A 14,927-nucleotide genomic window follows, 5' to 3' on the forward strand; every position below is an offset into this window, starting at 1 on the left:
AGAAGGAATTAGCCGTTGCTCGAGGACTCGTACAACTCCAGAACAGTTGTGCTACTGTCCTCCTGACAAATTTTGCTAAGGAGATGCGGCATCTCGCCAAGGACACGGCTGTTGCCGTCCTTCACGATGTTACTCCCTTGCCTCATTTATGCACCACCGGAGCGAACCCTAAAGAGGAGGCCGCACCTTGTCATGCTCTGCAGACCGTTAAAATTAACCCCGACTTGAGGCCCGATCAGAGGAATCTTCTTTCGGCTCTTCTGAGCGATTTCGCAGACTGCTTCGCCACAGGCTCTAAGGTTGGTCGTACTCCTGTCGCCAAGCACCGAATCATCACCGATGAGACCACGTTACCGGTATGCCAGCGCCCGTACCGGGTTTCTCCTAAAGAACGTGACGCCATTAAAATGCAAGTGGATGAAATGCTTGCGGACGACGTGATCCAGCCTTCGACGAGCCCATGGGCATCGCCGGTTCAAATCTTCGTCGCCTATGAATGGCATGTGTCAATATAAAGCCGGTATCGTGACTAGAGCTAAAACAAGAGGCATGAACGAAGTGTGTTTCACAAGACACAAGAGACACAAAAAACAAAGAGTAGTGTGAGTGTAGCAGGAAAAATGTTAACACCGTCTTACTTAAAAATAGAAACATACTGCCTCTCCCGTAATCAAAAGTAGATTTAGGCAGGTAATGGCTACAGCGCCGGCGTCGTTTGTGACAGGTTTTTTCTATTCGATTGTGCTGCCTTAGGTAGTTCGTCACCTCCCGCGGCGGCCTTCTCACCTTCGTGAGCGGCCGCATAATAATGATTTTGTCGGCAGAGGCGAGCAGCTTTATGTTGGGGCATGTCACTTGCAATCCGATTTCCTTCCACGAGAAGCTTCCTATCTCTCCTTTCTTCAGGCTCTATTGCTCGGAATAAGAATTTAGACGATAACAGCATTGAAATTTGAAAACGGAGGAGACGCGTATGTTGGGCTCAAGAAAGGAAAAAGGCCAGGACCGAAGGGCGTATCAGCAGACGGCGGTTTCGTACACCTGATTGATGGCCGAGCGGCCACTCCAGAGTTTCATCACGAAACTTTTGTTTGTCGTTGTCGTTGGGATATGTTAGTCACAGACGAAAACTCCGGTGAAACTAAGTGGCCTGCAAGACGCCGACCGAAAGGCTTGATTTTCTCTACCATTTTCTTCCTAACGCGTAGCTCTTAAAGTAGTTTAAGTCACACCGGAGATTTCTTCTGCGACCAAAATTCCCCACCGACAACGACAAACAAAAGCTTGGTGCCAAAACCCGGGACTTCAATCTGCCGTGGATTTGTGAAATCAGCACTTCACTTCAACGCTCACATCAACGCATCCAGGCCAGGGACGTTTCGACAACGATTTGATGAGGACAACCGATGTCATTGATCCAGTGAGCTTTATTATTGGCTAAGTAATTCTGAAGAGAAAAATGAAACGCCTTGTAAAGAAAAAGAAAGTTTTGCGCTCGCAAGTTACCAAGTTTACAAACGAAGTCGACGAGTGGCAAGCGTCACAAGTATTGATGATAAGTTGCTTTACGCTAGACTCAGCAGGCTGCAGTAACAGCTTGAGACTGCCAACGCGAATTGGACCATTAGTGCCAGAAGACGACGCAGAAAACGAGTATGAACAAATGTTGGAATATCAAGACCGGATTTTTAACCTGCCTCGCTGGTCTACAGCTTCAAGGGAGTAGTGGTCCTTTACCAACGCAGGCTGGCGTGGAATCGGCATGCAGTGGCATCATCATTAAAACGGCCACGTCAGCCGCTCAAACAGCCGCGCCAGCCACCCAAATGGCCACATCGGTGAAGACGAGAGTCAAGCTGCCGAAGATTGACCTAGTCAAATTCACAGGACGACGCTCTGAATGGCAACCCTTTGGGAAGTGCTCGAGCACGTAGTGGACAAAAACGAAGATTTGTCTGACATAGATTTCACTACCGGCGAACATCAGTCACGGGTGACGCAGCAGCAGCACTTGCTAATCTTCCACCGACTTCAAGGTGTTACAACGATGCCATCGAGCTACTAAACAAACTGTGTGGCAACGAGGAGCTTCTGATTCATGAATATCTGAAGAGGCTGATCGACTTGAAGCCCATGCGCTCATCAAACGATATCCGTGATCTTCGCCGTCTCTACGACACATTGGCGGCACACATCAGAGGCTTCGAGACGCTCGGACAAAATCTAGATTCCTACAGCTGCTTGCTACTTCCGTTCTTGAAAAGAGCGGTGCCATGTGACATCCTGTTGGACTTCAGCCGAAAGTGCGTTGTGGACGGAGCCAGCCTCGCGTGCGAACAGAGCTCCCTCTCCGATACGTCGTCACACGCAACCAACGAAAGAATCAGAGGTACTGTCTCTTGCTTTTTAAAGCTACTCTCCTTTCTGAGAGTAGAGGTCGAAAGTCGGGGGAATTTGGTTGCATTGCAAAGCATAGACCTGAAGCAACAACCTACAGGACGCCTTAAAGACAATTTGAAGCTGCTTAGAAAATCGCATGACAATCGTGTCCGATCGGTGCTACGACGCTGCCCAAAGAGGCAACTCCGTTGACCTGCTTTTTCTGTGGCTCCAATGAGCACGAAACACAGAGCTGTGACGCCGCAAACACTTTGGAAGAAAAGAAACGACTTCTACGGATGTTTAAGTGCACGAAAACCGGACATCACTCACAAGCATGCCGGGTAAGCCTGCAGTGCAACAAATGTCGCAAGAAGCATGCCAGCACAATGTGCACTCCATCGTATACCGGTAACAGGCCACCTGAACCACACCGAACCGTCACAAACGCGGAAGTAAGCCTCAAAGCTGCAACGACGGGAAATGGCTCTACTCCCAAAATAACCGTTTTGCTGCAGACTGCAAATATATCATGTGGGGGAGAGACTTGTAATGCTCGGGTACGAGTTGTGTTCGACGGAGAAATTCAGCGCTCTTACATCTCTGCTGACACCTAAAAGAAACTGGGATGCACGAAAAGTACGAGTTACCCTAAAGACGAAGCGTGGAGGTGAACGGGAAATCGATGTACTGGACACGTATATAATTTGCGATCAACCGATTCCCTTACCACCAAAAAGGGTACTGGGAAAAGTGAAGTTCCTTGGGTATGAACCGGCCGACTTATCAAACGACGGCGATCAAGAATGTGTTGAGCTGCTTATCGGATCTGACCACATACGGGACCTCACGACAGGTAGATCGGTCAAATTAGGAAACCGACTGAGGGCAGTGGAAACATCAACGAGCTGGACTATTTAAGGGCCCATTCAGGGTGAATTTCAGCACGCCCACTGCTTCCAATCTGGGGTACTAAGACCATCCATAATCGAAAGGCACGCGACGAATATTCTGATAATATGATCTAGAATCAATTGTAGTAAAAGAGATCGAGGAAAACGACAAAACGTGTCGAGCTTTGGAATTTTTTCAGGACAACATCAAGCAAGTCGGTAACCGCTATCAGGTTGCGTTGGCTCGAAAATCCGAGATTTCGCTCGAAGATAACCGGGAAATTGCGCTAAAATGCCTCAATCAGTTGGCTAGCCGACTCATAAGGACTCCTGACCACGAAGAGTACGACACGGTGATCAGGCGATACGGAATTCTGGACGTGGCAGAACGGATGGAAGATGAGGCCAACCGTAACCTCTGTGTTTATGACATGCGTCAGCAAACGGTTATCCGCGACTCTACAAAATTGAAGATTTTATTTGACGCTTCTTCCACGCCAACAATCCAAAAAGTATTGATGACATCCTGTAAACCGGACCGAACTTAACGGCAGACCTCGACAAGCCTTTGCTTGATTTCCGCAACTATCGAGTTGCGTTTGTCGCCGACATTGAGCAGACCTGTCTGCAAATTGGAATGCAAGAGCAAGACAGAGACGCTCTGCGATTTGTTTTGGTTCCAGGACACCGCTCAGCCCGATACTTCGTTGGCCCCATGGAAACGTGGCGCATGAAACGAGTACCGTTTGTAACCACTGAAAGCTCGTTCCAGCTCTCCGCTAACGTTCAGCACCGCCTGAAAGCTTGCGAGGAAGAGTTTCCCCACACCGGGAAATCCGCTGCAGCAAAGCCTTTATGTATACCATCTGCTAACCGGTGCATATGGCGAAAAAGAGGCTGTGAAGCTCTACAAAGAAGCCAGCACGATCTTTCACACTGCCTCGACAGAGTTGCGCAGGTGATTATCAAATGGCGAAAAGCTACGCCGACAAATGACTTCGTCATTTCGGGGGCAATATGTCGGGGACAAAAAAGGCCAGAACCGAAGGGCATATCAGAAGACGACGGTTTCGTCCCCCTGATCACCGGCCGAGCGGTCACTCCCAAGTTTCGGCACCAAACTTTTGTTTGTCGTTGTTGTTGGGATATTTTGGTCACAGAAGAAACCTCCGGTGAAACCTAACAAATTGATTTAGGAAGAAAGTGGCCTACAAGACGCCGAACTAAGCGGTCGTCGGTTTCATTTTCTGTACCACCTTGTTTCTGTACCTCATTCTTCCTAAAGTGTATCCATTACCTCAATTAGTTAAGTTTCGCCAGAGTGCTCTGTTGTGACGAAAATATCCTAACAACGACAAACAACTGCCCAGCCACTCCGAAATTCATGTCTGAAAAAAATCTAGAAGCAATGCATTCGAGTACTCCCTCAGCGCCCGCGCATCTGCTTGTGAAAGGGGGAAACACTATGAACTGACGCTGCAGCACGGGCACATGCTTGACTCCGAATGCCCGAATGTTCTTCGAGCAGCTGCCGCCTCGACCGCCGGCGTCGGGAGGTGTTCTGCGTGCGTGTGTGGGACCGTCGCACTATTCTGGGAGAAGGAGCTGAAGCCGTTGTTCAGGGCATGTCACACTGGAGCCCACAGCTTACCCTAGACAGACCACCTGAAGCGGCCCTCTAAGCCCTGGCAGCCAACGAATCTCCACGCACACAACACACACGACGTGTTGTGTGCGTTATATATATATATATATATATATATATATATATATATATATATATTGGCCTCTCTTTCTCTTTCTCTCTCTCTCTCTCTGTATATATATATATATATATATATATATATATATATATATATATATATATATATGTTGTTGCCATTGACGGAACGTGGCTTCTTAGGACAGTATGCTGGTGAGGGGCTAATCAGGCTTTTCGTGCAGTCATTCCACTAGGTTGAGATGGATACCGATAAACATTTGATCATATAACCACTCGTTAGTTTCATAATTCTTGACCGTGTGGGGTTCTCACGGGGCTCCGGCTCCGCTCTGAGAACCGAAGCCACACCGCTAGCTCTGACCACACCCGTGGCCGTGAAGAACGTCACACCGAGGCAAACATAGCCAGTGGGCCAAGTTGTTTATAGGGAACCCAAGCTCAAGTTTCGCCGCGCGATGGCAGCGCCGCATTCCTGGCATGGTGGCGAAATGTGAAACGATGGGACGTCGCCGGAGCAGACGCTCCGCTAGCTTCCTGTGCATGTGCGGCGATCAAGTTGCGCCTGGCGGTTATTTGGCGGTACAAAAACGTTTCCGTGGATGCGAAACGGAGGTACTAAGTAGCATTGTGTCATGGGTAGCCACAATAGTAGGCGAAGCGCCAAAAACGAGGTTCACGTGTGGAACTTTGCAGATTTCATTGGAAGCGTTTCCACAAGACCTGTTTTCCAACCGCATGACAGCATTCTGAGAAGTCTCGCGTTCTTTGTGGAAACGAAAAGGGCTAATTTTCCCCTTCTCCATAAACTCAAAAATGTTCGACAGCTGACAAAGACGTCTTAGAGACGCATCAAAAGAGTACAATGGTACAAGAGTACAATGGAGTACAACCATGTATACGAAGTGAAGGGGGTGGAGGATTATCCTGCTCTTCGCTCCGCGCGTGTCTTGCTTTGCCAAATTTCTGTACTCTCTTCCTGCTTTGCGAGTGCTCTGAAAACAACCAAATCAACAGATATCCAGCGTGCGACGTCCGCGATCGACAATGATGTGTGACTGTGCCCTATGACCAAGAAAATATCTAGGAAGGAGGCCTCTTTTTTTTTTTTTTGTGTGTGTGTGTGGGGGGGGGGGGGAACATGCTTGGCTGAGCCGCTTTTACAGATTTCCGCAAATTTGCCAATAAATGAACCAACATTATTATTATTCATAACAAAAATATGTTGGAAGTGCAATACAAAAGCGATCCTAGTTATCGATTGACACTACTTGCACGGAGCACCCTATTCGCGTCACAGGTTTCGTAAATGGAAACCAAATATAAATGAAGCACAACCATTTAGTAAGAACCGAAATAAAGCAGGATTGTAGTACAAGCTTGGATTTCACCTTCCTTCCGAGCCAGCGAGCCGGTTATGTCGCGTGCAGCGCGCGGAGCACGCATGTGACTGCTAGCGTTCGTGCCTTTGAAGAAACATATCCTTCGGACTATAGCTTCTTCTACTGCAAGATTTGCTTTAGTAACGTCGTAAGAATAAAAACAAAACCGTATATAGATATCATGCTACAGGCCAAAACGATGATCAACAAGCGAGCAGCTTTATTTCAAAGTACTGATAATACTTCCGCAGTTCTTAAACATATTATAATGTAGCGTGTGCAACAGCAGCCGCTAGGCAGCTGCTCATCGAGAGTCTCGTGCGCGGACTCGAAGAAGTGGCCCCGTGGCGTTCGATGAGAAGAAGCTGAAGTCGGCTGCTGTCACTCGGTGCTCGACCTGCTCTCCTGTGCCTGCTAGATCAACCCCCTATTAAAACCAACCTTCTGGTTACGGGCCTAAACGGCTACGTGACAATATACGACAATATAGTTACACAGCTGACTTACCTCGAGATAAACTTCCTACGTTTTCGCTAACGTGGGAAACGCATTCACAATCAATATTTACTCATCGCCGTCTGTCGTCTGCTCTACAGTGCAGACGTTAATAAAATTTTTCTCGCCTATAATTACGTTTCGTCCATGGAAATACGCGGGAGGTTGTCCAATCATCAAGACGGAATGCAGGCGGCATGTCGCGATGCGTCTGCGGGGGCGCGTCAGGGCGCGTGCTTGTTGGAGAGAAAGCGCGCGGCGCACGTCGCGAAGGCAGCGAACCGAGCCGGCGGCGTCCCAGTGTGTGTTTTTCTGCCACAGATGGCGCTGCCCATCAGGAGCCGCAGCGCCGCCCAACGATGCTTTGGGAGCCTATTGGGAACGCCCAATGTTCTTCCTCGGTGTCTTAGCAGCATCCGCGTGCTGCGGCATCGCGGCGTCGACTCTCAGGGTGAAGCTGCTGTCCGCCGAGATGAGAGGGGAGGGGGAAGGAGGGGCCGTTCTCTCACCCCCGCGCTCTCCGCCACAGCACCGGAGGAAGGAGGCTAGGAGGGGAAATATGAGGGCTCCCCGAGAGAAAGAGAGGGTGTTCGCCGCGTCGTGGGGGCGAGGGAAATGTTGAATTCCCACAACCGTCATACTGGCATAGCGGTTAGGGCACTCGACTGGTGTTCCCAAAGAAGCGGAATCGAATCCTAGCTACAGCAGCTGTTGTTCGATCGAGGCGGAGAGCAATGCGCCAGTGTGCTGCACGATGTCAGTGCACGTTAGAGAACCCTAGGTGGTCAAAATTTCTGGCGTGTTCCACTATGGCGTCTCTCATAGCCTTAGTCACTTTGGGCATTAAACCTTAAGAACCAAACCAAACCACAATTCTTGAAATGCATACTTGCCTTTTAAAAGACGTTGAGTTTAACGAGTTAAAATGAAAGGAGCCGTTCACCAAAACATCCGGCGTCGTCGTCGATATCGTCACTGGCGTCTGTGCTGTGAACAAAACAAAACTATCATGGCGCTAGCAGGCGGTGGCTGACACCTCACATGGCCCGCACTGACCCACTTAGTGTTGTCTGATGATACGTTTGGCAGGAGCTGCCAACCCTGCCTTTGTTTTCATATGTGAGAGTAATATCAGAATCAGCCTTCCAAGGTGCTTGCATTCTCAGTCAGACACGTTACCCCTAGGTCGCGCTGCTGGGTTCATACGGCTTAGTAATGTGAGGATTTATATATAGGCTGGTGGCCTACGCTAGCGCGCCTACCCTTAAAGGCGTAGCTTAAGTGCCACTTATATTTATTTCCGCTTTAAGAACGTTTTCTTGGAACCGGCAAACAGCATTACAAGTACTGATGCGACTTCTTGTAAGCGCAGTGACACAAAGGGTACAGGAATGCACACACCGTACATTCTTATCCATTGATAGCTGTGAGTCGGGAGAAATCTTCTAATTCAATTCTGGACACATAGACATCTAGTGACTGACTATTTTTATTACCTTCTTACTCTTTCAGATGAATACTATTATACGGTGTCCTTCAAACCCAACATTTCGCTCTATGCGCCACACTGTTTCATCCACGAGAAGCGAGTGCTGCAGGCTGTAAGTCGGAAACATTGCTACCTTTGGATTTCAGTGAAGATGTTTGCGAAATATTGGCTGTGTTGCAATCTAGCTCTGTTCTCAATTTTTTTTTCTCTGCGAAATCGGCGGCTCATGCCGCCATGCAGGCAAGAGACGTCAGTGTTGTTTTTTTACGTCTATCAAGGTAAAATTGGTGGAAAAGCAGCAACTCGGTTTCAGTATCTCATGATCAACATCTCATCGATGTCCTCTCAGTTACTATTCCCTAGCCGTCTAATTGACCGAGGACAAACAAATATGCATTCGCACCGTTTTCTCTTAATAAGTCATAGTCATACCTACTGTCAAAGCGATCCTACGTTGTATGACAAATAAGCTGGCAAAAACGAAACTGCAGTCGAGCCTCGTGCTGTGTTACACCATGGGTATAATTTAATGCTAAGAGACTCGTGAAATGGCGTTCTCTTCAAATGAGGGGTATTAATGCATAGGTATGTGAAAACCAATATAGCAGAGAATGAATGACCGCTACCTAAGCTTGCGGTTTGTACGAATCTGAACTTATTCATGGTTTGACAACAAAGAAAGGCTCCACTTACAAACTCATGAGCCTAGAACTCACAAAATTCAAAGCAAAACGCAGACTCAGCCCAACAGTGCTGGTGTTTCGCGCAATATTTTTTGTGTCTTCCAGTACTGCTAATATGCGAGTGGGTCAAGGAGAAATCCAAGAGAAATTTCAACCCTTGCGATTCTATCTTTGAAGCTCACCCAAATCAATACAGGGAAAGATTTACTATCGTACTCATTGCACTGCTTTATTCATAGACTGAGCGTTGGTTACTGTTTCTCCATCTTGTGACTTGGCAGTATATAAATAATTATAGATGCCGGTTACAAAATTGCTCATTCCATGCTTTTTGTTCTCAGATGCAGACAACAATCGGCAAAGAAATTTTCAAGGTCGAAATACTGGAGTGCACGTAAGTATACCTTTACCCACATTAAAATAAGAAGCGCGTCAACGATACTCTCAGGCCTGTCTAGTATAATGACCAGCACACATTGATTGATAGGTGGAGCGGCGCAGTTTAATTCAGGACGTATATAGTATCACCCTGCAAGTTCAATGTTTTGTTCGGGTAGATTTTCAGTATCAGACATTCAAAAACATGCTGCATTGCGCGTGCTACATTGCTAACTATGATACTAAAAAGTTACTACAGTGCTTATTTATTTGCGATGTGCGAGCACAATCACTTTTTTCTTCAAAGAGCATCGCAAATTGATTGTCAGTACTAAACGACAACACTCTCGGTGACATGACATGGCTCTCACTCTCACGTTTTATCTGCTTTTCAACGCGAAACACTCTATCTGAGAAATTATTTTACTCTCGTGGATTGAGACAGCTAGTTTGAACTGCCCGATTCTCTTGATTAAACTAGTTTTGTAAGGCTCCGACATGAGCTCAGTGCACAAAATTGTCATGGAATAGCCGAAGAACAAAAAGTTATTCAGGAACTTCCTATGGTCTGTGGAGACGTGTGGGCGTTCAGTGGGCAAAAGACTGACGCAACGTGAACGGCCATGAACTCCATTAGGAAGGTTCATGGCCTTTCAGGGCATGAACAGGGCTGCTTCAGAGCATCTAGCCACTCTTCATGAGAACAGGGCAGGAACACACCTTCGCATCATCTCCGACATGCCAATGCCTTACCTGCTCCCATCTCGTGAATTTTATTTATATAAGCTATGAATGCAAAGCCACATTATGAATAGCATCCTTGAGACAGTAAGTAATTTCTTCTAGGCATTTGCTTACTGCGATATAACTCAGCACTCATCGTTTTACTTACTTAATCAAGGTGAGTGAGCTTTCGTCAACTCAGTTTTGACGCTGGTTACGCCAATGGTGTTTGTATCTGGCGCTCGAAATAATGCGCACTTCATAAGAAGAGGATGAGTTTTCAGCAAAGCTGATGACGCACACAGTTTGCAGCACTAATAGGTTATGTGTAGGTTGTGGCCAAATTTCTATGTTCTTTCAGGTCATGGACCGCTGAATTGTAGCTTTTAATCTCATGGCATGTGTTATTGTCATGCTGGTGTTGCAACGTACACTATGTTCGGCGGTACATCTGCGTTTAATAATGATTTGGAGTAGTCGGTTTTTCAAAAAATTTAAATTAGAAAAAGAAACAAAGCAGTTTCTTTATGCTTCTACAATTTCAGAAATTACATTAAGGCAAGACTGATAACGGACCAGCAACTCTCTCCGTATCTGCTCAAGAAACTTCAGACCTGTGAATATCCTGAAGGCGACACCTGCATGATTTATCCCAAGCTTCAAATACTAAAGGACTCCGCAACAGGTATGATTTCTAGAACGTGTATGTACACAATCTCTAAAGAATGTCGTTACTGTTCCTATTCGTCCTTAAAGAGCTATATTTAGAATACGAGAACTAAGATGCGAATATGGATGATCTGTCTAATAATTAAACAAAATAGCTTAACTTTAACGAACACGCTGAATTAGGTCTTAACATCAATAAGGAGGGAATACAGCCATATTCAAGACTCTTTAGAGGGGTATAATATGCCAATTTTGTTAAACTGTTCAATCCATTAAACCAAAATGTATGTCCCTGGACGTGCGTTCAAATGGACTTCGAGGACCACGTACGCAATAGCAAATTTTGACCTTCGTATTTGGTCACAGCAAAATCGATGTTTTTTTTTTTTTTTTTTTTAGCGCAAAATTTCTGTCGTTGAAGAACGGCGCTAAGTAAATATGCTTCTCATAAGAAGCTTCTAGAAATTCGTTACTTAAGCATTTTACTATTATACTTATGAGGTCTATTTTTGTTGCTTAAAACAATAAATGAAGAGCGCTGTGCTATATTTAAGGGTATTTTCGAGGGCCTGACTACTTACATTGATTGTGCCTACACTCACGAAAACCATTCGCTGATGAAGCATGCTTTATAGTACAGAAAGAGGACGGCAATGAACGGCACCGCTCTTCGGACGGGAATACGTTATGCACGCTGTAGCAAAATTTTCATGTTGTTTCGTACTTCCCAAATAGTTCTCAATTTGGGTATCACGCGAATATTGCACTATAGACGCGCAACGTTGGCGCATTCCTGCCGGGACAGAATAGCCTCGGGAAGGAACAGCAGTTTACATTAGGTAGCAAAGTACTGGAAGTAGTAGGCGAATATGTCTACTTAAGACAGGTAGTAACCGCAGATCCGGACCATGAAAAGGAAATAACAAGAAGAATAAGATTTGTATGGGGCGCATTTGGCAAGCACTCGCAGATTATGACTAACAGTTACATATAACGACTGAATGGAGTTAAATAAATTGAAATGCAATTATGAATTCTAAGGAAGGCAACATGCCGCATGCAAGATCCACCTATACTACTTTCAGTGCAACCCCACACTTGGCACCTACAAGTTGAAACAAGCTCCGATTTCTAAGCGAATTAAGAGGCTGCGACTGTTTATATGCGCAGAGTGTCAGTCGGAATATAGGTAAAAATCTAGACGTCAAGCTACAAAGCAAATGCTATTATTTGCACCCCTCATGAGTAAGCGACACGTAGAAGGAAATGACAAAATGTTCTATGTGTAAAGGAAAGAACACAAGCGTCTACGCAGGAAATAAAAACATTTGTTCATGCAGTTTGGTATCCTTAGAGCGAAAACGAAGGTACGCGCGCAGTACTAATATCATCTGAGGGGCTGGATCTACTCAAGCTTCCGCGTGAGTACTATGTAAACATGTCTGGTGTTAATATCGGCCCACATATACTAAATAAAATCGGGGGAGACATTCAAACTCTGCCATGAATGGTATGACGCGATAGCGTAACGGTTCCGTCTGCAGCTTGTCTTGCATACCTTCGATCACGTGTATCCATTTTGCTAGTCTCTCCATTTCTAACTGCTTAACTTTGCGTCTCGGTTGTCTCGTACATGCTTATTGCCATACAGTTGCAAGCAGCCTAGTTACGGGAAAGACCGTATAGCAGATATGTAGTCTAAACCTCCATATTATCCAAGCCGTTCGGACATGTCCACGTGCTCAAACAGTAGCACATCGCACTCCTCGCTCAGAGTTAGCAAAATGTTCGATTTCTATCTCACCTTCGACCTCGATGGAGAAGCCCGAGTTGGCAGCTCCTGCCATGTCAAATGGTCTCGCGACGTAGCGGCATCTGCCAACGCAGCTATGTCACCTGCCCACTACCCCCTGCTACCCTCAGCGAGAGCCATGCCAATAATATTTCGCTTGCAACATCGACCACACCAGATTTTCTGCGGAACGGAGAGTTGAACGCTATAGACCAACACCGTGTTTACGAAAGGGAGCGCTCGCGGCGCCGCAGCCGACTGGGGGTGAAAAATAGAGTTAGCGTCCTTAGGAATACATGGAATCGAAATATTGAAAAGCAGTTTTCTCATTTCACGGGACACCTGTGATGTCGTTATTCGGTACAAAGCAACTATGAACATCCTAGAACAGATCGTCAAAATATGAAATCTCATTACCGAGACGAAGTATTTTTAAAATACCGCGAAACATGTGGGGGTGCGAGTTGAGAGAGCGACCCATAGAAATACATTTAAACACAGTTTACCGAAACATTTTTCTCATTTCGCAGAGCATCAGAAGTGGTAGCCGGTCGTTAAACGTTGACCAGCGCTTTGAAGAAGTGTGTGATAAAGTATGGTGCGTCATTACGGAGCCAGTCTACTTTCGAAACTCCCCGAATAGCCTGTGTTATGAATCCAGACACCGCCAAAAGGCAAGCGGGGTGTAGCGAATTGCGCAGTTTTGTTTACAGGCTGATATGCTGCCGCATAGGGTAAATAAGTTTGATAATACTGTCGCTCCAGTGATGCGTCTTAGACAGAATTACATTTAGAAAACAGTTGTCAAATGCTGTACGACAATATGGACCGAACGAGATTCGCGCATTGCAGCAGACGACAGCGCAGCTGGCGATACCCACCGCGGCCGCCTCCAGCTCCGGAGCGTCTGCTAGCGACAGTGCAGGTGATGCATGGTCGTCTGCAACTGGGCGCGGTCAGTTTATCGTGCTGTGAGCCGTCCCGCAAGTCGTCAGACTTGCATTACTTGCAAGAGGATTTAGTGTGTCACGCAACATGACGTCGAAGCGTCGTACAAGACGTTCACCAAAAAATGAGAAAGGTTCAACGCTGCTGAACCGAGCAAAATGTTGCGGGAAGTTGTGTTTACATGTATTTCTATGGGTCGCCTTCTCAACTCGCACCCCCTTACGTTTCGCGGTGTTTTAACGACACTTCGCCTCGGTAAAGAGATTTCATACTTTCGTGATCTGTTTTAGGATGTTCATGGTTGCTCTGTGCTAAATAACGTTATCATATGTGCCCTGTGAAATAAGAAAACTGCTTTGAAATCTTTCGGTTCCATGTATTCCTATGTGCGCTAACCCTAGTTTTCACCCCCAGTCGGCCCAGCCTGGCGACAGAAGCGCCACTGCGTCATGCTTACGTCACAGATCGGTGTTGGTCTATAGCGGTAAACTCCCTTTTCCACCCTTTAAAGAGTTAAAAATAGACGCTCCGCCGGTGGCATAGTATTCTCTACCAGCAGAGTATTCCTCTACAGCCTGAGTGGTCGCTACCTCGCCATCGCTGTCCAAAAAAGAGCTTACCTACTTGAGCTCACAAATCGGAATACTGAGCCATTGGCTCTTTTGATCTCCACAGTGCAGACACCCCAATTCCTCAGCAAAGTGCTGGACATGACTTGCACGTAAGTGCACCGGCTTCGTAATTAAATTCATTTCGTTGCGAGCGCTTGCCTTGTTTGCTTGTGGCACTTTTTTTCATCTGCGACGTAATCTATCACGATGAATGCTCTAAAAACGTGAGCGAACTTTGTATCAAGGGCACCTATTAGTTCAGGGCTCCAAGAATCGTTCATCCCCTGCCAACATCTTAATCCTTGCAGAAATCGAGGAAGAGAATCTTTGCGATAGCTTGCTGAAAACGCAGGCGGACGCCACCAGCGACACGAATGAGTGTGTCAGAGATGGCGACAATTTCTGGTTCAAGTGCAAGTCTGGATTCCGCGAGCTGGGCCGGAAAATGAGGGGTCGGCTGATCCGCTCCATGTGCGAACGTGAGTTCATGCTAAAACGGCCTTTCTTATTTTTATTTTTTCGCTTTTGCCGTGCGCTCTATTCAGAACGTCCTCTCATTATAGGAATCGAGCTAGGCTTCAGCGAATGACGTGCACACATTCAAATATATGGTTTAAAGGCCCACTTACATAAAAAGTTACGGATATTATGTCATTGCGTAACCACGCCAGACTTGGGCAAATGAGCTAAGGCAATTTCAAGCCCTTTCATCCTGAAGGAGATGTTTGCCGATATAATTATGACCAAAAAATAATTTCCAACTCC

General features: G+C 46.4%; 1 protein-coding gene across 2 annotated transcripts in view; it reads left to right on the forward strand.

Moving 5' to 3' along the window:
• The window catches only part of LOC146185047 (glycoprotein antigen BM86-like), a 70,160-nt gene that overhangs the window by 38,980 nt on the left and 16,253 nt on the right, over positions 1–14,927 (forward strand). For both annotated transcript variants that reach the window (XM_084606035.1, XM_084606037.1), the window contains exons 10-13: positions 8,382–8,470; positions 9,383–9,435; positions 10,688–10,827; positions 14,471–14,641. In XM_084606035.1, coding sequence (XP_084462161.1) covers positions 8,382–8,470; positions 9,383–9,435; positions 10,688–10,827; positions 14,471–14,641 — 453 coding nt within the window. The remainder of the gene's footprint in view (positions 1–8,381; positions 8,471–9,382; positions 9,436–10,687; positions 10,828–14,470; positions 14,642–14,927) is intronic.

Source organism: Amblyomma maculatum, chromosome 6 (genome assembly GCF_055883805.1).
Source record: "Amblyomma maculatum isolate TAMU_Amacu chromosome 6, ASM5588380v1, whole genome shotgun sequence".
NCBI classification, from domain to species: domain Eukaryota; kingdom Metazoa; phylum Arthropoda; class Arachnida; order Ixodida; family Ixodidae; genus Amblyomma; species Amblyomma maculatum.